Raw genomic sequence first — 27548 nt, 5'->3', positions numbered from 1 at the left:
GTGCATGGTTGGAACAGTGAAAGAGTTGTCAAAGGGCTGTTCACCGAATGGCATGTATTAATATTCGTTTTCTTGTTTCTTACATATTGTATGTTTAACTATAGAAGTGTTTCAAAACATTGCATTGCAGAAAAGATTTGTTGGTAACCCGCAGTGGCGGCTCCCCCATTAGGGCGTGGGGGCGTCGCCCCACTGCTTTCTCGCGGTGCGAGAAGACAGAAACATAAACGATAAAAACGACTATTTATGTTTCTGCCTTCTCGCATTGCGAGAAAGCAGAAGTGCCTCTGTGCTTGGTTGGGGGCGCGAGGGTGGGCGGTCCTTCTCGCGGGCATGGGGGGAGTGGCTTACCCACTGTTGTGGGTACTGACTGTTTGGCCGTCGGCCCTGAGCCGAACAAACAGTCAATACCCACAATAGTGGGTAAGCCACTCCCCCCCTGCCCTCGAGCAGGACCACCCACCTTCCCTTTTTCTCTATGCAGAGAAAAGGTTCCGGCCGGGGCGCTCGCCTGCTGCGCCTATCGGCATTTAGATTGGTGTGCGTAGTGCGTCCGTTGCGTAGCGGAGGGAAGCAGGAAGCTGCCTGCTTCCTGCAGCAGGAACACGAGGACTCACCAGTGACCGTGACCGGCCTGGAGCGGGGGCGGTGTGGTACCCCGGCACCCACTCAGGTAGGTAGGTTTAATCTTTGATTTTATAATTTTATTGTTACCTTATTCCCCCCCCCCCCGCGACCCCCCCTCCCCTTCCCTCGAGCATGCCGGCTGCCGCTGTGTTTTACCGAGGATGAGGGAACTGTTGAGTGAGGAGCTTTAAAGTATATTTACATCCACATTATGTGATTTACTTCAGTAATTATATATTGTGCATGTAATGCACGACCATTTATTATATTTCTGTATTTTTTATTGATTTTTCTTTATAGCTAGAGTTTTCCAAGTTGTATGAGTAAAGCCATAATCAAGTACAGTTGTCTTGGCCTCAATGCAAAGCATGGGGAAAATTCCACCGAAAGGGCGCAATAGAAATAATATTCTACCAATACACAATAGCGAGGGATACATTCCACAGGCAATAAACATAGAAGAGACATCCAACTGAACTGATAGAAGGGGCATGTCTGTGGAACGGGTCAAAGACTGAACCATTCCCTATACGAAGGTAGAAAGGAGACATTTTCTGGAACATTGTAAATGATTTCATGATCTGCACCGAGCAGCAAGGAAAGTAGTGCATGGATCGTCGTGCGTGTTGGAATTAATTGTACCAATCCCTTGATTGCCAGCGAGAAAATTAGGCCATATAGAAATTAATTGCGTATTATTCAAAGACAAAAATGTGAAGTCAGAACCGTGATTTGAAGATGCTTACGTCGGCATGTTAACAATGTCCTTAATATGCATTATTAGAATTAAATATTAAACGTGGTTCACGGGATATTACTGCTGCGTTATGCCCTAGGAAAGTTATGTACATTCCGTATTTTCTTTTAGTTAATCATACTTTTTCAATGTTATTTAAATGCATTCATTTTCGTCTGGTTACTACATCACCAATATGTGTTATAAGAATAAATAATGATTTGTTTTGCTATAACACTTGCTCCCACTCTGTAGGAAGTTTCGTCGCAGGATTAATGGCATTATGCAAATTAATTGAACTTAATTTATTGACCTTGGGATAATAAAAGGCTGAGTCAAGCGAGAAAATGTAACCTTCAGTTTAAACACATATATCAGTCGGGAAGTTCAGCTTCATATCTGTATATCTGTAGGGTGCTGAGTTGTGTTGTCGGAGAAGGCCACACAGGAAAGGATAGAGAGGGAGCGATTTAGTGGTAAAATGTTTTTCGGGTTTATGTCATTTATCACTCAACTGTTTTAATTATTCAAGATGTGGTGGTCAATTGGCGTGCAGTAGGGTCCGAACCTCTGTGTCACTGCACCTCCTGCACTGGAGGACAGCTACAGCCATGGAAAGATAAAGCCACTGATGATTCCTAGGAATTATATTAGAGATTGTGACCGCTTCTTGTCAGGGAAGAAAATTTTTTCCCTTGTTCACGATGGGGAACATGAACTGATGCCCTACAGACTCACAAGTTGGGTGCAGATGAGGGAGGGTGTGGAATACATGAACGTTTCTGCCATAAGAGGGCTTAAGTGTATTACCGTTTCTTGGAGTAACTGCAGTGTTGGATATGTGCATCTGAGAGACAAAGGTTGCGTGTAAAGACTAGGGGTACTGTGTGTATAGCTTAATCTTGTATGTTTGTGAGAGGGCTGTTGGTGTGTTTGCTATGACACAAGGCAGGTATATTTGTGATAGTGCTGGCTTAAGTGACTGGGGACACTTCACCCATAGTGTGATTGTGAAGGACAGCATGTCCCTGTGCTTGTTTTCCATGTGTAGCTGTTTTTAGGTCTGGCTTTGTTTAATATGTTCATAGTGAGATTTTATGTTTAACAGATCTATGGTTAGTGTGCTTTTGTGAGTTTGTATGCGGTTGTGTTGATTTTTTTAATGTGTCCCTGAGCCCCTTCCCCTGCCGCCCTACCACTTTGAAACATCACCAGCCGCCACTGGTAACCCGGTGGGACAGTAACATTTGCTCTGCCATGTCTAGGCCCTGGCGTTATTTTAATTTAGCAAATGAAAATCTCACATAAAGTACAATTTTCGTATGACATGTATGACGCATTTTTTTCCTGTTGACACCGTTATCATAGCTGTACATTTTCAGACTGCTTATGCGTGACATTTCTATGGTTGCTGTTGGCATATGAGTGACATTCTGCTGTCAAATGTGTGACATTTTCCTGGCAGTGAATCAATGCCATGGCCATTATTGGAGTGTCTCTCTGTGAGAGTTCCGTTCCAGCAGCCAGACGTCACACAACAATGAACATACGCAGGGTCGGACTGGGACAAAAAATAGGCCCCGGCACCAAAATAAAATTGGCCCCCATTAGTGAACCAAATAGCTAAGAAAGTGGCCCACATTTGCAAACTTGTTTTAAACTTGTAAAGAATCGCTTTGTAAGTGTTTTGTAAGGCATGCGAGACTGCATGGATTTAAGCTGGCTGCAGGCAATGTTTGTGGTGATATCCGGGAAACCAATAGTAAGAAGTGGCCCAACAGACCATAAACCAGACCCAAAAACGGATTAAAAAATGTCCCACACACTGATCTCTCATCCCAGCCTATCAGGCACCGCCTGATTGCCCCAAAGGACCGTTCGATGGGGAACCATTGAACCTGAACCAAGCCAGACCTATTAGTTTTGAAATTGCTTGTTTGCAGTCACAATAGCAACGAAGTTGTGAATAAATAGATCTGAAAATGTTTCAGTTCTGACAATATTTAACTGTCTATTGCGTGAAGGTTAGTGGCCTCCCTCACTCCTGCGTTTCTGTTATTTTTAAATGTCTCCCGCAAAGGGTACTGGGAATGTTAAAATCGTTGTACAGATTACATGTATTTTTCCTATTTTCCGCTTTAGTTTTACTAAATTGTATGCTTTTTTCCCCTTTGGGTAGTCTGCAAGCAGTGCTTAGTCTAGCATCAAAGTCTCTTTGGGGCTCATTAACAAGGAACAGGGAAAATTAACGCTAAGGGCGCTTAGAGTTCATTTTTTTAACGCCCGCTATCGCTGGATAATATCGCCTGGTTATCGCATTATTAACAACGCTAACCACCTAGGCGATAAAAAATCTAGCGATAGCGGCATTTTGGGAGGTTATCGCTGGTAATGCAGCGATAAAATGACAAGAATAGGGATATTCTTGTTGCTAGCCCATGGTGGACTTAGCCATGTAATCCACCTCCCATTGGATTAAATGGCTAAGTCTGAAAAATAGCAGACGTAAAAAAGCAGCGTTAACCGTGGTTAGCGCTGCTTTTTTTTGTCTCTAACAGGGTTAGCGTGAAGCTTGATAATAGGAGAAATGTCGCTTAGCGACATTTCTCCTATTATTTTGCTCTGGAACGCCCACTTTGCATCTCATTAGAGATGCAAAGGGAAGAGTAGTGAAAAAGGGTGCTAACATGCGATTTTGCATTTTAGCACCCTGTTGTTGATAGGGCGATATTTTTATCTCCGCTTCTTTGGCTTTTAAAGCCAAAAAAGCAGAGATAAAGCCCTTGTTAATATGCCCCTTTATTATTTGTATAAACTGTGCAAGACTCTGGCCCAAGCCATGCTGGTCCCTCCCTAAATTGAGCATCAATACCCTCTGTCTGGTAGAAGAGAAAGGAGATGGCACTCATTGCCAGATGTCAAAGAAGGACAATTTCATGAAGTCCACGTCAGGGGGGACCATGAATAAAAATCCAAGGGGCATATCAGCAACAACCGGCGATAATTATCCCCAAGCGCACTTAGCACTAGGATAATTATCGCTGGCCAACGTGGATTTTTATCGCTGAGATAGTGTGCTATTAGCAACACTTATCTCAAAAGCGATAAAAATCCTAGCGCTAACTGCCTAACATGAGATTATCGCTGGAAACCCAGCGATAATCTCACGAAATGTGGCGTTAGCTTGCTGATAGGGCCTCACAAACTTAGCCATGATATCCACCTTACGAAGGATATCATGGCTAAGTCAGTCCTGAAGCAGGCGTAAGGAAAGTAGCGATAACAGGGGTTATCGCTACTTTTCCTGCCGCTATGCTTCATAGCGTGGGGCTTGATGATAGGAGAAATGTCGCTTAGCGACATTTCTCCTGTCATGTCAGGTCAAGAACGCCCACTTTGCATCTCATTAGAGATGCAAAGCTAGGCGTTAAGAATTCCTGCGCTAATGCAAGATTTCACGCGTTAGCGTGACCTTGCTAATTAGGCGATAAAATTATCGCCGCTTTTCAGCCGAAAACGGCCGCAAAAGCGGCGATAATTTTCTATCGCCGCCTTGTAGATATGCCCCTAATACTGTATCATCAAAACCATAAGCTACCCCTTTATACTGTGGGGAAGTGACCAATTTTCTGCTTTTGACATCTTCTTTTCCATGGTGTAAGGAGTAGTATTAGTGGTCTTACTGGATTTTTGGTGATCAATTTTCAGAAATGGAAGGTAATGGTAGCTGGGCCTATTTTTCATCTGCCTCTGTGCCGCCCCTGCATATGCAAGAGCAAAGATCTGCTGCTGAAGCACTGGATGAGAGCATTGGGCACCCTGTCCATCGTAACACAGACATGCAGAGTGGAGGTTAAGAAAGAGACAGTATTTGTGTCACCATCAACAGTATTGACAAGAGGGCTTCTGCTATCAGTACTGCCTTTCAAGGTGCTCATTGGCATTCAATGATTGCAGTGTTCCCACAGAAAGAAGCACACACAATCACCACCACTCTGGGAACATCCAATTCCATAGTCTAGGAATGGCTTGAAACCAAGGGCCACAAAATCAGATTTCTTACTACTGACCACAGCATTAACATTGTCAAAGCCATGGTAGATGATGGATAACTCTTGGTGCTTTATTTTACCTGTTGTATCAACCTGCTTTTGCAGGACTTTCTCAAATAGTTCAAGTAGACCATGACATAGGGGCCATCTGCAGCTGGATTTGCACACCTTTTAGCCATATGTTTTAAGATTGGCAAGAGGCAAGGGTCTTTCAGCAAGCTAAGAAAGCTGCTGTTAAAGCCCTCACGCATGAGACTTTGACACTTTGCAAAACAATTTTGCAGATGCTGTAAGATGTTTTTGAGGAGCCTCTAAATTCATCTGCTACTCCCAAATTGCAAAATGGCACTCTTGTGCACATAAATTAACGTGACTTTGATCACCAACGAATTCCATAAGTAAGAATAAATCTCACACCTGACAGGCCAGAGCCAGCCACGTGTGAAAGGTATGAGAGGTACAGGTGAACAGAGAGTAACATTTGGATCTTAGAATGAAAAGTATTGCAGATTCTGATTTTTGAGAGGTGGCACATTTGACTTAATATAAATAAAACAATTGAGTCTCATGAGAATTTTTACTATACCCCTTTCAAAGAATTAAGTCAATATACCCCGGCCAATGACATTCATTGAAATTGATGGAGACCAATGTGCTTATGAATAAATGGAAAAGGGGTGCAATTGACACCCTATGATATCCCAGAGGAGCAATTGCCAAGGTTCTTATGCAGTGTCCCCCTGTAGGTGATTCAGCAAAGAGGCTTTTATGCTTTGATTGCATGTCTATGTTAATCTTGGGTGAATTTGTGGCCCAATAGCTAGGTGGCTCACTTTAGATCATGAAGTAATCATTCTAATATGGGCTTCCACACCTGACCACATTATATGAAAGTTAGATGAACTTTCAGTGCCCCAGAGGAACACTGCTTGCAACCCTCCTTTGCTTAACCAAATGAAAGCCAACAATTCAGCACAGCATACTCCTTGATCCCTCTTCAGATTATATTCAATAACTGGCCTGGGGTGATTAATAATGCATAATTTCTGAATATATATTGCTGAGACTGGTACCTCTGTTCTCTGCATATTCCACTGGACAGCACTATTGTTGATGTAAAGTTGCTTCCCTACACTTGACCGCACGTCAAAGTGTCCCACTTTCACATGTTGGAGAGTATTGTCTGCTTTCATTTGCCAATTGACAATATCATACAGGGCAGGGGGCTCGCCACTGCTGTCAAAGTACATTTCCTGCCCAGATTTGATCTTGAATCTCAGCTTCTTCATGTAGTGGAGGAGCTGTCAGTGAGAACAGAAAACTTAATTACTTTTGGTGTAGTTTACTGTTGCTAAATTTGAACATTCCTTAAACAATATGAATGGAACAGAAACAGGTAAGAACAATGGATCATTGTGGGGGAGTTACAATTGTACATGTGGAACAAAAAATGAAACAGGAGGCTCTAGTATAGCTGAAGGGCTACTATAAGCTTAGAACTATTGTGCAGTGGAGGCCTGAGGCCTCTGTGGTCATGTAAATTATGTTCACAATTTATTTGGATCAGTAAATAAATACACTGCAATTCCAAAAACTGTAAATCTGCGTGAGCCGATTACTATCAATCCTTTAACTTGGTGTGCTTGTTTGCCAAGTTGTATGCAAGGAGAATCAATTTCCAGGCTTCTGCTAATATTCCTAGAATCAAGAATGAGTTCTAGGGCAATTCAGTGCTTCTATCAACAATAAAATTTGCTCTCCAGCTCAGGAGCACTTAAACAAACATTTCCCTAGCACTCGTTTTTTAAAATTCATTTGTGATATGCCTGAAGGTCAGGCCTCCGACCACTGAAAGAGGTTGTACATAGTGATGGCGTATATAGTCAGCTTGCTTAGTCAGCTTTCTTGGTAATGATGTGGTCTAATATGGGTGGTGTATGGTGGTCAAGACGGTATTTTCTAGTGGAAGAGCTGCACTCTATCTAAGCTGATGAAGTTTAGCAGAAGATGTGTTATCTTCGGTTAGAGGTGAGGTCTAATAGATGGCGGTGTGGCCTCCTGAGATTGTTATCGGTGAGTGTTATAAGTCTTGTGTACAACAGAATGTGGTTTTGTGTGAAAGGTGTGGTCAGGTGCACTAGGTGTAATACAGTGTGGGAGGTTCATTCTAATTACAGAGTTTTGGTTATGCATAGTTGAGGGGATATTCCATACTGGAAAGGATGTGTATTGTGTAAGTGTATACATTAGTAGAGCATGTATGATCTACTTTTTTTCTTATTTGTATTTGTATTTCCAGAATGCTGAAATTACCGAAAGAGCATCTTAGCTATAGGAATCACTGACAGAAACCTATCTCCCCTACACAAACATTTATTGGCAAATAGGCTGGTCTATTTGCATAGATACCAGTTCCCTGACTTCCCTAAACTTCTCTGGTAGCCTATTTCAAATTTAAACTCCCACTACAAAAGAGGTACTGCCTTCCATTTTGACTGGTCCCCACCTTGAGACAGCCAATTGCCATGAACTAGAGAACCTGAGCAATCAACCTAGGCTGTGATGTTGGAAATTCTCTTGCAGAAAGTTGAGCTAGTTTGATGCTAGACCCAAAAAAACAGGCACAAAGTCTTGATCATGATCCTCTTTGCGACAAATCACTAATGAAGTATAATCAGAGCTTGAGCAGATGGTGCATGTGAAGGTAGTTTAATAGTAACCTTGCAGCGAATTGTGTATTCTTTGTAGGAGGACCATGACACATGCAAGAGCTCCTAAGTAGACAGCATTGCAATATTCTCATCTACTCATGATAGTTGTCTGCACCACAGGAGACCACCTGTTTGATGATATCACAACCTGAGCAGCAGACAACAACTTGATTATAGCTCATTTACTTGACTGTGAAGATTGGTTTCAATCCATAATCCCTGGTTACATCTTCTGGGAAGTGGTTTAAAGGTAGATCCTAATCCTGCTGGCCATCATGCATCTGAAAATGGAGCCAGTAACTTGGCTCGAGTTACCATCAAAACCTCTGCTTTGTTTGCATTCAGTTTTAATGAGTTCAGAGCCAGCTATTGTGAGACTGCCACAATGCAGTTCTGAAACCATAGAATCATGATCGATTAACAATATATGTTGGGTGTCATCAGCATAGGTCTGCCAATTTACACAAATCGTGTATCACTGCTATTAATGTTGCTGCAGTGCAATTAGTTGCATGAACGCCAAATTGAGCTGGATCTAGCTTATCACAAGCCTTAAGGTAAACTGTGAGCTGAAAATGTATTGCTCTTTCGAAATTTAGCTGGATATAGAACTTGTAAAATTGGGCAATACTTCCTTAAGATAAGTGCATCACCAATGCTTGACTTCAGGCCTTAGGAGCCATGGCTAACTGAATTGATTGGTTGTACATATCCTGCATATTGTTATGAAGCAATGCAAGGTCTTTTTGCCAGATGTTAGATGGGGTTGGGTCTAGAAATGATCCAGAAGGAGTTTTACCCATAAAGCCGACTGTAAGAAATTGAGTTATTCGTTGAGAAGGTGGGAGCCCCACTAAAATAATAAAAACAATCCTTGTCAGGGTGTACCACAAAAGTCATTGGATAAACCTGTGTTTCACCTTCTGATAGCTTGGCGGAATAGCAGTCAGATTTAACTCTGAGGCAATGTGTAAAATATTTATGCAGCATTCAAAGAGTATTAAGTGAAAACTCAACACAAGAAAACACCAAAACAATATAGAAAAGTAGAGTAAAATGTCATAAATTAATTGGCACCAAAATGGCAAAACTCCAGACATGAGTTTTTAAAGTTTTTGATGAAAATAGCACCAGGCACATGGTTGCATTGGACCTGGGGAAAGCCACAAGTTCAGGCATGTAGGTTGAATAAAGGGACCAGATTAGTGCCGCTGAAGAATTACTTTGTGAAGTCCATGCAAACAGTTCCATTCACATTGGTGAGGGCCGTGAGGAGGAGACTGTTGGCCCCAAGAGCAGGTCACACTGGATCTTCTCATTGGGGGTCTTCACGTACGGTCTCTATTGGTGTAAAAAGCAGATCCCGCTGGAGATTTGTGTTGGCATGCTTCGTAGGTGGGCAATTCTCAGTTCAAAAAGATAAATTGCAGTTGTGAGTAGTTTTAAACATCTGTATGTTCACCTTTTATCAGGAGGACTTCACACTGTTGCCAGCCAAGGGTCCAGGACCTGTGGGGCATCTCTGAGGGATCATGACTCACTCCAACAGAGGCCAGCAGCAAGGCTCATGCATGTTCAGGCATGGCATTTTGGGTCCTGTTAGCTGGGTAATTGCAGGGAGGCCTCTGAGAGCTTGTTGCATACCTGTAGCTCAAACAGGAGGTTCAGCCAACTGACCTATGATGTCACTATGGGTAGCCTGTTGTTTGACACAGGCATGCATGACTGAACCATGCGTGCCTTTACAGCACGGTATCAACCACAAATGCGTTTTAACCAAGCTTTCTTATCCCACAAATGCCTTTGCCATGCATGCCTTTACCACTAAATTTCGTTCTAAAGGCATGATTAATTAAGGGATATGCATTGTTAAAGTCACCACTACCCCGACCCCCTCCCTGGAAAGGGCAGGCCTGGTGAAATGCTCCTTTATGTGTGCTGCAAGAAAGGTCGTTTGGAGTGTAATCAGGGCAGGGAACTGCTGATCCCAACCATCCTGTCAGGAAGCCCCTCTCCCCTCACAACTAGGCTTCCTTTGTTTCACTGTCTGGAAGCAACACACGATCCTCCACAGCAGAACCATTAACAGTCATGTGACCTAGGACACTGGCAGGAAGACACAGTTGGTTTTGGGCAGAAAAATGCCAACTTTCTAAAACTGGCAGTTTCGGAATAGTAGCTTAAAATCCGACTTTGCCATTAAAAGGATTTTAAATTACAATTCATTTGAGTGTAAACAGCATTTCTCTACCTGCTCCCAAACTGAAGTTAACACTTATTAAGTGCAATAAGACAACCCACTGTTAGTCTATAGGAGAGATTGCCTTATAGCAGGGAAAACTGACTTTAGGCGTTTTTCACTGCTATGATAGGTAAAACTTAAACCCACATGTCACGCTTTTTAAAGACAATGCACCCTGCCAAAGGAGTGGTTAGGGTCCACCTTTGGGGTGACATATAAGCATGAAAAAGGAAGGTTTAGGCCTGCAAAATGTTTATTGCCAGGCTGAAATGGCAGTTTAAAACTGCACAACATGCTGCAGTGGAAGGACTAAGATATGTTTTGCGATGCTGCTCTAGTGGATAGCACAATGAGTGCTCCTGCCCATTACTAGCATTTAATTTACAGGCCCTGGGTATAGATAGTACTATGTTCGAGGGGCTTACAAGTAAATTAAAGATGCCAATTCGTTTTGGGCCAATTTGACCATGCTTTAAGGAGCGAGTGCAAGCACAATAGCACCGTTTAGCAGGGTAAAATGCCAACAATGCCAGCAAAAAGCAATCTCAGTAAAGTAAGGGGGTGAGTGCAAAATGTTTGGGGGAATAGGATGTCAAGTCTAACACCTGCCAACTCTTCTGCAGAGAAAATTTAAGAGAAATGTGAACTGATCAAGGAGATATTCTACAGAGTTTGCATTGTGTCTAGTCGTGTGGTAGTCTATTTTAAGTGGTGTTTTCTAGTGCCAGAGCTACACAATATTTGTCTAGGTCAATCAAGGATGAATATTCTAGCAGAGAAGGAATGTTACATTGAGTAGAGTCTATTTCAATGGAGGTGCTAAACCCTTATGATGATATTGTGAAATAGCAGGGGACGTATGCCCTAGTGGCAGCTGATGCAGTGGTTCATTGGAGGTGCCATTATTTAGTTTATATGGTATGGTTAACTATCCAAGATATACTTAAGTTAACACATCTCTGTATGTGAACTGCAGAGTTAAGAGCTAAGCTGAACATACTTAGCAGCAATCCTGCAAGCAGACAGACGCTCAGTCAGTAGAGCGGCACTTTCAATGGCATCAATTTTGCAACACGGCTAAAGCTGGCCATCCTTCATTCTGTGGCAAGCACCGTCACATACCAAATCACAACTTTATAGTTTATAGCATGCATGTGTGCGTGTGACTGAGTGCTTCTCATGTATTGTAATTGAGAAGCATACAGTATTTGCAGGATTTACGAGATCCTCGTATTCACTGCACTGACAAAGCCAGTGTGATCTGACCCTCCCGAGGTGAGTGCAGCCACACACTAAATGGCAGCAATATAGTGTACGTGTCACTGAACATGCTTAGCAGACGATCTGTCAGAGAAGCTGCACGATCAATGGCATCAATTTTGCAAGATAGAGCTGACCATCTTTATTCCTGAGCAGCCTGCATATAGATCTTTTATATTTTCTAAGCAGTTACCGGAGTTACGGGATCTTCATATTTGCCACTCCGTCATACTTAAACCGGCACTCCCTCCACCTTTAAAACAATGGTCCATATTAGCAAGGGCAGTATCGCCGCTTTAGCGGCACTTTTTGCCGATAAAGCGCCGATATTTTTAGCGCCCTATTAGCAAGCTACTAGCAACTGTTAGCAACAGCTTAATGGCGATAGCGGCCGTTTTTTTACCGCTTTGCATGTCAGCGATATTTATCGCTAATGACATGCAAAGTGGGCATTCCTCACTAAAAGTAATAGGAAGAAGTCGCTAACACAACTTCTCCCTATTAGCAATGCCAGCGAAGCGATAAAAAATCTCACGCTAACCGCGATTATCGCTGGATTTTAGCACCTGCTAAAATCCTGACTTAGCCATTGCTTTCTATGGGAGGTGGATTCTACGGCTGAATCCTCACCTGCCTATTAGCGACCTTTTCCTTAGCGATGGGAATTCATCGGTGGTATTCCCGCGTTATTGATGGAGAATCGCCACTATTGCTGGTTTATTATCGCCTTGGAGATAAACGTTGATAAATACGCGTTATCTCCGCGATCTAAACCAGTGATAGCCGGCGATAAAAAATACAGCGCTAAGCGCGCCTTGCTAACATGGCCCATTGTTTCACTGGGACTCAATGCCAGGATCTTCACATTTGCCAATCACTTCACCCCTAAACGAGCGCTCCTTCCATTTTGAAAACAATGGGGATTTTTTACAAGCCCCTTGCGCCGCAGGTGCGTCACTTTTAAGATGGAAAAGGTGACAAACCGGAGGTGCCGAGGCTTTTAAATAAACCCCAATATTTCTTTCTACCTACAACTGCCCTTGCTTCAGGATCTTTGTGTTCCCTGCTAATTGCTCATAAAGTGAGGCTTGTTCAAATACAATTCCTCGCACTTCAGGATGTTTTCAAAAGAAATACAGTTGCAAGATTTTTATATCAAAGACTGTAAGCGGCAGCCGACACAACAGATCTCTTTATGTCCTGGTTAAATTGGCTTGACCTCCTTTCTAGAAACAGCGGGCCATATTATCAATGACGGCGTTAAAATGAATTTTAAAACCAGCGATGTTCCCTGCAAAACGGCAATTTCCCCCGCTATCTCTGGAATTTTTATCGCCCTGGAGCAACGCGTTGTTGATAACGCGCTACCAGGGCGATAAATTCCAGAGATAGACGGCGATGAATAACAAAGCGCTAAGCGCGCTTTGCGTTATTCATCGCCGTTCTTTGCTGATATGCCCCTTTGTTCTGGGAGGCGCTGTACGTATCAATCTTCAGCACAAGGTACTCACAGACCACTAAATGTTGCTTCAATGATTGTGTGCAAGCCAGGACTCTCCGCCATCTAAACATTTTATTGGCAGCTACACTGGGCCTAATAAACATACATGGGCCACTCATCCTCACACTGACAGGTGACAACACATTCACAGCGCCCGATCACGATGCTGCTCCTAAGTGGGCAATAAAGTTGCAGAGTAGTGGAAGATGATGGAGTTAGGCATGGAGCTACACAGGCCCCAACCTACTCCATTAGCCCTAAGCCACACCCCCCGCCCAGCCTCCATAACCCAAGACTACAGAGAGGAAGATTGGTAGGGCGGCTACATTTTTATTAAATGCCTTCTTGTTGCTGTGGGCCAAAGCATATCGCTCACACCAGAAAGTGGACACACTTCCAAAGCTGAGGAAATAAGGAGCTCGAGTAACACTCTTTTCTCAAAAAGAAAATGGGCCGAGGCACTCATTGTTCGCTCCCCCTACCCGATTTGCCACTCAGAGTGCTCAAACAGGGGGGGCCATTGCGCAATCAAACATCTCCGGAGCAGGCTTGAAAATCCAGGGGCCGTATGATGGGGGTGCTCTGGAGGCACAACGGGCATTAGCACCCTCTTTGGGTGCCCCAGAGGCACTTTGGAATTACAAAAAGTGCCGCAGACGCTTTCTGTAATAAAGATAGTGCTTGTACACATACAGCATCAGCGCTATAGCCAGAGGGTGTTCCCTCATGTGCATGGGAGAGTGGCCCCATGCAAATAAGGGGGTCCCTTTGTCTCCTTATAGACATGAGCGCAGAGACAAAGATGCTGTCAGAAGGTGCACTGACGGAGCGCCATCTAAAAGGTGGCATACTGTCAGTGCGCCCCCTGATGGCAGCCCTCTGGAGGGGAGAAAGGTGGTCCTATGGACCCCAAAGGACATCCCCTTGCAGGTGGGTGCAATCACTCACTGCATCCACCTGCAGCGGAATCTCTAATCCCTCTTAGAGTGCAGGCGGGTTGCTGCTTCAAAGCACTCCGTATTTCACTTGAATGTGCTGCCCCCAGGGCATTGCATTCAATGTAATAGGGCACACTTTCCCTGTGTCCATCTGGCTCACCTATTTTGAGGTGCTCCATGGTGCACACAGGGAAGAGTGCCCTATACATAATACAGCCCCAGGTGGAAAAACATCTGGAAAATATTCAGCAAATATAAAAAATTAACTAAGCACCCCGGGTCAAACATAATTATAACCAGAGGCGTAAATTTGCCAGTAAGATTGGAGGGGTGAGCTTCAGATTTTCAAACAATCATTTGTGCGTATATTGTGAACAATCCTTTATATGACAAGCAGGGCACTAGAGGGGCTAAAGGGCAGTGGAAAGGGAGACAAATGAGGGTTGATAGGGGTACTAAGTGACAGAAAACACAATATTTTGTACAATAACCAACATTTTTTAAGTCTTTCAATGCAGAAGGAGAGAGTATGTGTGCTTTTTTGTCTGTGTCTATGTAACATGAACATAATCACTATCTCCTACCTTAATGGAAAATGAATGTAACTTCACTCAATATGTAGGAAATGGCAATGGCAATAATGGAAATTGCCCTATCCTTCCTGAAAGCCTCAAAACGATTGAGCACAAAAATCAAATAGAAAATGAGTTAGAACAGGAAGTTTTTTTTAAGGGAGTATTTATCCCATTGGTGTAGAAAGTGAAAAACATTTTTGGAATGGGTGAATAATAGGTAGTAATGCTGGCACATAATACTCCTTACATTAGTTTTTGCATTCTTGTGCTAAATAGCTGTTGAGTGAGATGCAGCAAAGTTGTAATGTTACCAAATCACTTCCTGTGTGAGACAGCTAGCTGGCTATGAACAACTGCTCATGCCTTTTATGCCAATGTTTTTACCAATCAGCCTTTGGCCGGGGGCTCCATATTATTGATGCCAATTCCTTTGTTGGTCCAATATATATCTGTACATTCATGTTACACATACCAAGATGGATTAGTTGGCACATCCATGTTATCTGGCAATAACAAGGGTCTAAATCAAACATCCTTGCTAGTCACATAGTCACAATCTTTAAACAAATGACATAAATGCATTTAGTAGAACATCTCACCTGCCATGGCTGAAAGGTCTTTAGCTTTGCACATGTCCTGTTTAGAAAGGGCCCATTGCCCGGCATGCAGGAGACCATCTCTCGCAGGGCATGTGCCACAGTATAGGCTGCCAGATAAACACTAAAATTGATTCTTAGATCTGGGTCATGAAGATATGGGTTATTGATCTCTTCCAGGTGCTCTTCACCGGAACACGTAAGACCTGTACCTTGATCTGCAGTCTCATTTTTGGCTGAGCTGGGCCATTGGCATCTGAAAGCCATCTCCCAGAGAGGCTTAGCAAACATGTTAGTAGGGGTACGAGATGGGTGAATCTGAAGGAGGAACTCTCTGAAACCGGCCATCTCACCCTTGTGCAAGGCCAACCCCAAAGTGCCACTCAACAGGGAAGAAAAGGGTTCAGTGACTAAAAAAGATGAAAATGACCAACTGGCCATGGCAATCCACACTTTACCATATTTGCATTCTTCTGCAAGCCCCCGCAATATTGGGATTATGTAAGGCTCAGAGCCATAGACGATGACAACTGTAGCTGTAGACATCTTCACCAACTCAACAATTTCTTTGGTCCTTGTCAATGAGGAAACAACTGGGATGACTTCATGGAAAGCAATGCAGATTCCATATTTTAGCAGCTCCTTCTTCGTAAGATGAGAACCAATTTCCCCAAAATCATTATCTGTGGAAAGCAGACCCACCCAAGTCCAAGCAAAGTTCATTACAAGCTGAGCAATCACCACCGCCTCAGCTTCACCAGAAGAGATAGTACGGAGAAAGGATGGAAATTCATACTTGTTCTTAAGAAGAGGACTGGAAGCAAAGTAGCTGACCTGAAATGATGTAATGTATTTGTATGTATTTCTATTAGTTGTGAAAAGCAAATGATTACAAAAAGGGAGACAACTTCTCGAACAACCTGATTAACATCATTGTTAATTTGTAGAGAAGAAACTAGACCACTGCAGAATTTAGAAAAAAATATACATTGCATGCATGGAAAATAAAACCTTTTTGTTCATTACTTGACAATTTAACTAATGAGATAGATGCTCAACTCATTTGCAGTGAAAGGTGAGTATTTTTACCTACCAATATTTCCACAGTAGAGTAAAATAAGGCATGTAGTTAAACACCAATTTCAACTTTTAATGTGGCCCAATGGAGACATCTTTTTTTATTGTGCATACAGTTGAAGCTCAGCCTACAGAAGTGTCCAGATATTGGACATTAATTTCTTAACAAGTCATGGTTCCTTACGAAAGACTGTGAGTTGAGTGTGTAGGCTAATTTAGTAAACCTCTCCCAGAGCCTAAGTTGAAACAACACTTTCTACAGATTAATCACAAACATGATATAGTTGGCAAAGAATCAAATGAGATATGATTCTCTGTTCTACTCACATGCTCCCTAAAGAGAGATGCCCTTAGTTGAATAATTGAGAAAATAGATTTCAAGGATGTAAAGGGCATAGTTCCTCCTTTCCTCTTCCACTGAGTGGCTAACCACGTAAGGAATGTGCAACTTTAGAGTAACTTTCATAAGGGAGAGCTTGACAGCATATAAGGATTAAATAAGGAAGAGATGATTAACAACCTGATTTAGATCTTGATGGTCTTCCCGCCGTCTCGCCAAGGTGGCGGTCACAAGTACTCTGAAAAGTCAATGGTCTTTTGCCCGCCATATTTAGATGCATGCAGGCTGACTCGCCATCTGTGTTGACAGTGATTCCCGCTGCGGTCGCTGCTCACCACTGCCTATGAAACAGACTACAATGCTGGTGAATAGTACTGCATCACAGTCAGGGCAGCTTGTTCCCGCAGCACAGATTTAGATTTCTCAGTTGTGCTAACGGTCTCCTAGTGGTGGGTCCCTGACAGAGGGAGTCTGTTGCGGTACATGCTCAACAATGCACCATCCCAGTGGCCAGTGGATGGATGCTAGTAGAACACACCTGGTGTCAATTGGCCAAATCAAAACACCTGCATATCACACTATAAAACACCCTCCATTTCAGACCATGATCCTTTGCCATTCCACTGTACCATAAAAAAACACACAAGATGATGGACGGAATGTTGCACATTAGCAAAACATTCACCCCCAGTCACAGATCTGGGTTTAATCCATCGTTATTTTGCTCACCACGCCACCCCAGTTTAGACATGGCCATATGCAATTCAGTGTTGACCCTGTGCCTCATGGGAACAGTCCAACCCAAACTGCCAAGCCATGTCTTCCCTGGACCGGAATCAAGCATCCTAGGATCGGTTTCGGGGTTTCACCCCTCTTCAACCAGGATAGCTTGACTCCAGTGGCGTAGTGAGCACAGGACCCACATCTGGGCATACCCTTCCTACATAGGGCGAACAGCAAAACACACAAGATGATGGACAGAATGTTGCACATTGGCAAAAAATTCACCCCCAGTCACAGATCTGGATTTAATCCATCGTTATTTTGCTCACCACGCCACCCCAGTTCAGACATGGCCATATGCAAATCAGTGTTAACCCTGTGCCTCATGGGAACAGTCCAACCCGAACTGCCAAGCCATGTCTTCCCTGGACCGGAATCAAGCATCCTAGGACCAGTTTTGGGGTTACACCCCTCTTCAGCCAGGATAGCATGTCTCCAGTGGCGCAGTGAGCACCGGACCCACGTCTGGGCATTCCCTTCCCACATAGGGCGAACAGCAAAACACACAAGATGATGGACGGAATGTTGCACATTGGCAACACATTCACCCCCAGTCACAAATCTGGGTTTAATCCATCGTTATTTTGCTCACCACGCCACCCCAGTTCAGACATGGCCATATGCAAATCAGTGTTGACCCTGTGCCTCATGGGAACAGTCCAACCCGAACTGCCAAGCCTTGTCTTCCCTGGACCGGAATCAAGCATCCTAGGACCAGTTTTGGGGTTACACCCCTCTTCAGCCAGGATAGCATGTCTCCAGTGGCGCAGTGAGCACCGGACCCACGTCTGGGCATACCCTTCCCACACAGGGCGAACAGCAAAACACACAAGATGATCGACGGAACGTTGCACATTGGCAAAACATTCACCCCCAGTCACAGATCTGGGTTTAATCCATCGTTATTTTGCTCACCACGCCACCCCAGTTCAGACATGGCCATATGCAAATCAGTGTTGACCCTGTGCCTCATGGGAACAGTCCAACCCAAACTGCCAAGCCATGTTTACCCTGGACCAGAATCAAGCATCCTAGGACCGGTTTCGGGGTTTCACCCCTCTTCAGCCAGGATAGCTTGACTCCAGTGGCGCAGTGAGCACGGGACCCACGTCTGGGCACACCCTTCCCACATAGGGCGAACAGCAAAACACACAAGATGATGGACGGAATGTTGCACATTGGCAAAACATTCACCCCCAGTCACAGATCTGGGTTTAATCCATCGTTATTTTGCTCACCACGCCACCCCAGTTCAGACATAGCCATATGCAAATCAGTGTTGACCCTGTGCGTCATGGGAACAGTCCAACCCGAACTGCCAAGCCATGTCTTCCCTGGACCGGAATCAAGCATCCTAGGACAGGTTTCGGGGTTTCACCCCTCTTCAGCCAGGATAGCTTGACTCCAGTGGCGTAGTGAGCACGGGACCCATGTCTGGGTATACCCCTCCCACATTGGGCAAACAGCAAAACACACAAGATGATGGATGGAATGTTGCACATTGGCAAAACATTCACCCCCAGTCACAGATCTGGGTTTAATCCATCATTATTTTGCCCACCACGCCACTCCAGTTCAGACATGGCCATATGCAAATCAGTGTTGACCCAGTGCCTCATGGGAACAGTCCAACCCGAACTGCCAAGCCATGTCTTCCCTGAACCAGAATCAAGCATCCTAGGACCGGTTTCGGGGTTTCACTCCTCTTCAAAAAAATGATGGATTTAGGCCCAGATCTCTGTACTGGGGTGAATGTATGACATTGTTCTGCATTCTGTCCATCAACTGCTGTTTTTGCATTTGTCACCCCGAGTGGGACAGGTATGCTCAGACGTGAGTCCTGTGCTCTCCATGCCACTGGAATCAGGCTATCCTGGCTGAAGAGGGGTGAAACCCCGAAACCGGTCCTAGGATGCTTGGTTCCAGTCCAGGGAGGACCTGGCTTGGCAGTTCGGGCTGGACTGTTCCCATGAGGCACAGGGTCAAGACTGATTTGCATATGGCTGGGTTCAAACTGGACTGGCATGGTGAGCAAAAAAACGATGGATTTAGGCCCAGATCTCTTTACAGGGTGAATGTATGACATTGTTCTGCATTCTGTCCATCAACTGTTGTTTTTGCATTTGTCACCCCGAGTGGGACGGGTATGCTCAGATGTGAGTCCCGTGCTCTCCATGTCACTGGAATCAGGCTATCCTGGCTGAAGGGCGGTGAAACTCCGAAACCGGTCCTAGGATGCTTGGTTCCAGTCCAGGGAGGACCTGGATTGGCAGTTCGGGCTGGACTGTTCCCATGAGGCACAGGGTCAAGACTGATTTGCAAATGGCTGGGTTCAAACTGGAATGGCATGGTGAGCAAAAAAACAATGGATTTACGCCCAGATCTCTGTACTGGGTTGAATGTATGACATTGTTCTGTATTCTGTCCATCAACTGTTGTTTTTGCATTCCACTGTACCATGGCATTTGCTACCAAAGTCTTTGCCAGTTAAGTGAGGGTATTTTGTACCATTTCCCTGTTTCTTGTTCCTTTATCTTCTTTCATTTGTTACCTTGTGGTATTTTTATTTAGTTAATCATATGTCTTTGCACAATGCCAAACCCCAGAAATCCATGTGTTACTGACAGTGAATTGTCATTCATGGTGGATTTTATGATAAGAGTGGAGCCACAATTGTTTGGACCCCACGTACCAATACACCCCTATCTCAGGAAAGGCAAAAGTGGGCCAGAATAGTCGACAGAGTGAATGCTTTAGCTAACAACCTGCACACACAGGAGGAAATTAGGAGGAGGTGGAACTACCTGCGGGGGAGGATGCATATCCTGGCCTCCAAGCATCACATGGAGGCCAAGACAACTGGTGGCAGTCCTCCCAGGCCTCCCGTACAACTCATGCCCTGGGAGGAGAAGGTCTTGCAGATCCTACATCCTGGAGGGTTGACAGGAATACCTTATGGAGTGGAGTCTGGTAAGTCACACTTTACCAAGTCTCGCTAGACTTGTTTTGTTTGGTCTCAACTCAGCTGTTGCCAATGTTATCTGCATATATTTTCATAACAGCAAAACCAGTATCAGATATTATGGATTGTTTGTATAAATGTATTGTGTTGCATCTAAGATGACAGGTGTCAATCTCCATCACATGACACATGATGGTATGGTGCCTGTAAGTGTTAGAACATCAAATAAACCATTTCCATATGTGTGCCATGTTGTAAGTGTTTGTCCTATTTCAACTGCATATTTTATGTTCCGCTAACCATTTTGCAAGTGTTGGGAAGTTGTCTTTGAAATGACTACAACTACTATCATGCCCTGTCTCTGTTTTGACAAAAGAATAATGGTATGCCACATTACAGATTCTCTCTTCTCTAACATATTTCTACTTATGGTAAACTGTCATGTAGTGATCAATACCTATGCAATGCTTTCTTCTGAAAATGGTTTGCGTTGTCTTCTGAATGTTATTCTGCTTTTCTCAGTTAATTGAATTGATGTCATTTGTTTCACAAATCAAACAGTGCAGAATATAAGTAGTATTTACAAAAACTACCTCTGCGCTGTTCACATGATGGGTATTGCCAAACATCCATTCCCAAGATGCATAAATGTCTGTGTTGAAGTCATCTAGGCCTTGGAATTGTCAATGACACAGTTTACCTCTCCACTGTGTTGGGTTAAATGGTTCAGAGATGTGAGCTATTCTTTCTAATAACCTCATAAACATTGCAGGGCATCTTATTACCTGCATATTTGAAATTGGATTGTTTGCAATTGCCAAAAATTAGGGTAACATGTACACTACCACTGAAAGCCATAATACTATTAACCTCTACCTCTTTTTGTCTTCTAGGTATCCACATTGTTTGTCTAAAAAAATTTGGATATAAAATACACACTTTTGCTAATAAAACAGTTCGCAACTTCTCAATAGATCCAACTGCCAGAGCATGTGGCCAGGAATCAGCCACTGAAGAGACCTCGACTCCAGTCCATGATCAAGCCTTCAGTGAGAACAACACTGCTGGTAATCTGGATGACAATGAGATCCTTGGAGACTTACTGGGCCCATACCCAGACCTCGCACCCCAGCTGTAACAGATCAGCTGACTGAAGCCTTTCTTTTTCTGTGTTCCTACCACTGTAACACCAATTGTGTGCCCCTCAGTCCTGGGTTATGTTAAGACCATACCACCACCAGCTACAGCTCACGCTGGATCCAGTCAGATTCAGCACCGCGGGCCAAAGAAACAGGGTAGCGGGGTTAGGGGCAGTGGGAGGAATTCTGTGGGCCAACATAGTGAAGTCACTGGGGTCATTCCCACCCAGACCACAATTTACCAAGTCTTGGACAGCCTATCATCAGTCCCAAGACATGATGGGCCACGTACACACCGAGCTCTGGGAGATGAAGCATTTGCAGAGGGAGTTCAATGATCAGATCGAAGTCACAGCTCCAATATGGACACCTTGATTGGGGTGCTACAGGACATTTACACCCATATGTGCAGGTCTTTCCCAGCACCATCTACCCCTTCCTGTGGTCCTACAACATCTGACCAATCTTCATCTGTCACAGCCACAAGAAGAGCCGCCCTGCCACCGGAAGAACCACCTGCAGCAACAACAGGTACTGAAACTGTGGATCCCCCCTCACCAGCAGGGACATCCATCAAAATTATCAGGACGTGAGGATGGCAAGACCTCTGCCACCACCAAGAAACCCTGAACCTAATTTCCTCCAGTGTGCGACTACCATTTACTCTATGCACTATTTCTGGACACATTTAACTTTCTGATACCAGTCATATTTTAGACATTGGACTTCAAACAATGTTGGATCTTCAGTTATGGTTTCATTCACAATGACTGACTTCTTTACTTTTTGGTTTGCTTTTTAATTTTCTTTCAATTAAGTTCAATAAATGCACAAGTATAAAACTCATAGATTGGTGTTGTATATCTCAACTCTATCAATGCATTTGTTTTCTTCCATCATAACTTTACAGTGACAAAAATCAAAGTATTGTGTAAACATAGATAATTTGCAAGTAGTTAATGTTATTTTCATGTTCCCAACCATGACTCTTGTTAGACCTGGCATATTTTGGCATGGGTTCCCCAGTCTTTTCGCTTCTGACCTCCTGTTTTGACTGTGTGCTGAACTTCATTTGACCTGGCTTTAGGACTCAGGCACTTTACCACTCCTGACCAGTGCTAAAGTGCATGTGCTCTGTCTCTAAAATGTAACGGCATTTGGATACTCCAAGATTGGCATATTTGATTTACTAATATGCCCATAGTACAGAGCGCTGTGTGTGCCCAGGACCTGTACTTCAAATGCTACTAGTGGGCCTGCAGTACTGATTGTGCCACCCACATGAGTAGCCCTTCACAACTGTCTCAGGCTGACACTGCAGATCCTGTGTGTGAAGTTTAAAACCGCAATTTCGACCTGGCAAGTTCACTTACTTGCCAGGCACAAACTGTCCCTTTTATTACTTGTAAGGCACCCTTAAGGTAGGCCCTAGGTAGCCCCATGGGCAGGGTGCAGTGTATTTAAAAGGTAGTACATGTTCTTTTAAGTTTTACATGTCCTGGTAATGAAAAACTGCTAAATTAGTATTTCACTACCGCAAGGCCTATCTCTCCCATAAGTTAGCATTGGAGCTGCCTTATAACATCCCCTAAGTATATGTTCGAATTGGGATCACATAGAAAATTGGAGTTTGGTGTCTCTGGATTCACAATTTAAAAATACATTGTTTAGTAAAGTTGTTTTTTAAATTGCAGGTCTGAAAATGCCACTTTTAGAATGTTAAGAGGTCAAAGTGCCAACAAGGGATTTCGTTTCAAACAAACTATCAAGTTGTATAATTCTAGAGAAATTAATTAGCAAGTGTATTTCAAAGTTAACACCAATCAAAGAAATCAATTAACTGACTCAATCGTTGAATATTAAGAGCACACACACGGGAAATCTTTTTGTGAAATAAACACAAATATTTTTATATATAAATCAAGTTAAAAGGAGTCAGGTAAACCATTGGTTGAGCAATAAATCATGAAAAAAGGGTCAAATCATATCCACATTTCATGAGAAAACATCTATTCCAATATATTTAGACAGAGATATATCTCGGTCTTGAGAAAATGATCAACTGTGTATAGCAAATATTGTGGAAATAGATGATGGAGTCGACGTTTCGGTCTTGGGTGGCATCAATCCGTCAGACCATCTTCAGGGCAGTTATTATTGCATACAAAGGACCCTTCATAGATTATAGATGTCACACGATACTTTTTTATCGTGGTATGAACGTTTCTTGCCGCTGCAGGTATTCTTTAAATTTTCGGACAGCAAAATCATATAGAGGGGAGAATCCTTCCTCGTTTATTTTCAAAAGTGTCTTATCTCGAAATGGAAGGGCAAAGGTCTGTCCAGGTAGAATAAGCTGGCCCCCACTCGTGGAGTGCTTGACGCAACGACCGCGACTTACAATGCAGCCCAACTTTGCTGCTGCCGTGCCTCTGAAAAACCGCCTCTGCCTGAGTCTTGAGCACTGTCTCACCGAAGTCCATGACACAACGCTCCGACTCCAATGCTGCCCCGGCCCTGGGAAACTTTAGCTCAATGCAGCACATCCAGACCAGCGGATCTATGCCAAAGAATCAATGGAGTGCACATTTGACATCAATGCATCATCGACACAGCGTCACCTTCAGGCACCAAGGTCCTGCACAAGCAACCGATGCATCTCATCCTCTGCACAATGCATCGTCCTGGTGTGGTGCTTTCACTGTGTTACTGTGTGTGTGTGTACACATACATTACACATTGCCTCTAGGGATAAGCCTGACTGCTCTGTGGCAAGTTACTAAGGGGATAAGCACAGGCTATCTTTGGTGTGAAACTTACTTTCCCTGATTAGGATTGTGGGTCCCTACTTGGACAGGGTGCATACCTCTGCCAACCAGAGACCCCATTTCTAACAACTCTCCCAAAAATATATTGTTCAATCATCCATACATAACGCTAATACTCAGTGCCAGTTTTCACATTTCCAGTTCCAGACCTTGCCAATATGTATGAAGGGGATATAGCCAAAACAATCAGATTGAATAGGCAAATTATCAGTGGTTTATGTCATAAACTGGAGTCAGATCTTCTAACTCACATAAAGAATCCTACATCAACAGCATCAATAGACAAAACATGGCAACAATACAGCCACAGGATTATTCGAATTCACAGTTCCACTATCTGGTGGAATGTCCCAAACAGGTTTCAGTGGTGTGCCACAAGAAATATGTCCTACAATGATGACACATCAACAGCAACATACAAGTTACACACAATGCAGATTTTGCCAATGTGAAGGGAGATTAGCATGATTTGGCTCCACAACCACATGTAGGGACACATATTGCCTTAGTGCCAACACACGACAGAGAACAAGTCCAATGTAATCTTCAAATCTTCCATTCAATCACAGAGCAAGTTGTACACCCAAAGTCTGTCTCTGTCTTTCCCAGGATAAACCCATGTTCCCTTTGTACTTCGAAACAGCATCATATACCTGCAATTGTCACAACTCTGAAATGTCCAAATGAAGATGACATGGTGATGGAACCTAAAACAGATCAAAACAAAAATATTACCAATGAAACATAACATAATAGACACATTACAAAGCTAAATTTTTGAGGACACATTTTCACAAAAACAATGTGAGAAATAATGTCTTGAACACAGTTGTCAATGTGTTAAAACGTTGATCAACAAACACTGTTGGCCTGAAAGTCCCTGAACCTGCCCTTCCTAACAAATTACCACCACATACTCATCATCACATCAATAGTTGGTTTAATGGTTTAATGGTGAAAGTGATAGTATGTAAAGATGTACTTACACTCATGAGAAGAAGTTGTCAATGACATCCTGACATAAGGTAACTCATTTATCTTCACCACTATCATCTTCATTTGGCATTTCAGGATCCTCAACTGTTGGCTCTTTATGGTCTCCATCCTTGTAAGGGATGTTCCCTTGCAGGGTGATGTTTTGTAGCATGCTGCAGGCCACAGTGATTTTTCACACCTTATCGGGTGAGGAGAGGAGGGCTCCACCAGTTTTGTCCGGACAATGAAATCTTGCCTTTAGGAGCCTAAAAGCCTACTCCACTGGCAGCTGCATTCTTCCATGGGCCTCACTGAAGCAGACATCCCCTGGCATTGTTGGATTCCTCATTAGTGCCAACAACCATGGTCGGTTGGGATAATCTGAGTTTCCTAGATGTAAGACAAAAAAAGTGCAAAAAAAAGTAAAACAATTTTATATTATCCAATTAGAAATTCCCCAACTAATATTATGAAAGATTGTGCTGACCAAAAAGCCAGGCCCTCTCCGTTCTAATTTGTGACATTTGCAGGGGTATGAAGCAGTTCCACAGTACAAAGGAATCATGCTCAGAGATGGGTAAATGTTCAAATGCTTGTAAGTAGGCAACTTGCAGATTTAAGTGAATGGAAGTGTTTCGGATTCTGGTAGACCTGTTCTCTGGTGTGTTATGGCACTGTGGCAATATGTGTGCCATCAATTGCTCCAATCACATGTGGTAGATGACCCAAATTGAAAAAGTCTCTCATCATATTGACTAAACCCTGCTGCAGTGGAAACTGGATGAAGCTGGTGACGTGCCTCATCATTGAAGAAAGTTCTTCCTGGAGCACACTACTGAAAGTTGGTTGTGCCATTCCATCAGATACTGCCAAAGTGTATTGGAAGGATCCTTTGGACACAAAACAAAGTACTGCCATGAGTTTGACAACTGGTGGAAAAGATTTTGGAGTTCTGCTGTGAGGCAGAAGATCTGGCTCCAGCTGATGACATAAATCCAGTATAGTTTGCCTTTTTAATCTGAACTTCTTTATTATATGCCTTTCTTCCTGCGGCTGTCATCTCCTCATTCTCTCAGGGAGTTCAAATGTCTGCATTGGAAAAAAACGTGCACATTTTTTACATTTTCCAAAGCAACATATTTGTTACTTAAGACTAAAGTCATGTAGTTCTACAAAATATAAATGGTTTTACTACATAATTTAATCAAACATTTTCTTGTTGTCCTTTATTCTTACAAATGACATTTGTAGCCTAAAATACAGCAAAATATAATTAAAATATGTAAAAAATAAATGTCAAATATATTATTTACACATTTTCTTTTTTTAAAGTTTTCCTCCAAAAATACCATCGATGGAGGTGTAAACAACACTGAGCAAATATCGCATTTCAGCGCTGTAACGCACAACATGTAAATGTTTCTTTTTTTTTTTTTAAACGAGTGTCCATTGAAGTTTGAATATGCAAACAAACTAACCCTCATTTTGAGTGGTGGTAATGCACTTAGAAGTCATTGTAGGAAAGTAGCATCTGCTTTTATGGTTGCCCCCACTTTTTGCCTGGTGCTAAGCTGTTTCTGACTAGTGTAACGGGGATCTTGCTAATCAGGACCCCAGTCTCTCTGCTTCTCCCCTAAATTGTTATGGTAAGTACTTAGGTACAGCCCAGATTGGATACTGGGGTACCCTTATAAGTCCCTAGTATATGGTAGTGAGGTACCCAGGGTATTGGTACCCCAGGGGCCCTATGGGCTGAAGTATGTATTATGCCACCCATGAGGGACCATTCTAACTGCAAATACAGGCCTGCCATTTCAGCTTGAGTAAGCTGGTGCTTGCACCACTTACGGAAGATATAGGTTTCCCTATATCTTAGATCGCTGGACTTAATACCTCTAAGTCACCCCTAAAGCAGGCCTTTCAATCCTGAAGGAAGGGTGCTTGGTTCTAAGAGTGAGGATGCCCCTGCATGAGCAGTATCTCAAAAAAATGGGAAACCCAATAAACCCTTGACGGCTTGGACAGTTTAGTATAAGCAGGTAAGTGCGCCTACATGGGATTTGTTCAAATATGTATTTGCAATAGTTGATCAATTAAATTTATGTATGCTCTATTGAAGTAACTCATAATTGTATTACTCAAGAAACAATTCAATTAATTTACCAATAAATAGATCATTCAAATAAAGTTAAAGGAGACACGGGTG

At 43.2% G+C, this 27548-nt stretch overlaps 1 protein-coding gene across 1 annotated transcript in view; it reads right to left on the bottom strand.

Moving 5' to 3' along the window:
• Positions 1–27548, bottom strand: part of LOC146782659 (extracellular calcium-sensing receptor-like) — an 87124-nt gene that overhangs the window by 18223 nt on the left and 41353 nt on the right. Inside the window, exons 4-5 of the mRNA XM_085637161.1 lie at positions 15242–16072; positions 6489–6716 (exon numbers count right to left, since the gene is read on the bottom strand). Of these exons, the coding sequence (XP_085493287.1) occupies positions 6489–6716; positions 15242–16072 (1059 nt within the window). The remainder of the gene's footprint in view (positions 1–6488; positions 6717–15241; positions 16073–27548) is intronic.

Source organism: Triturus cristatus, chromosome 12, assembly GCF_964204655.1.
Source record: "Triturus cristatus chromosome 12, aTriCri1.1, whole genome shotgun sequence".
NCBI lineage: Eukaryota > Metazoa > Chordata > Amphibia > Caudata > Salamandridae > Triturus > Triturus cristatus.
Note: the sequence above shows the minus strand (reverse complement) of the source record. Positions and strands in the feature narration are given on the sequence as shown.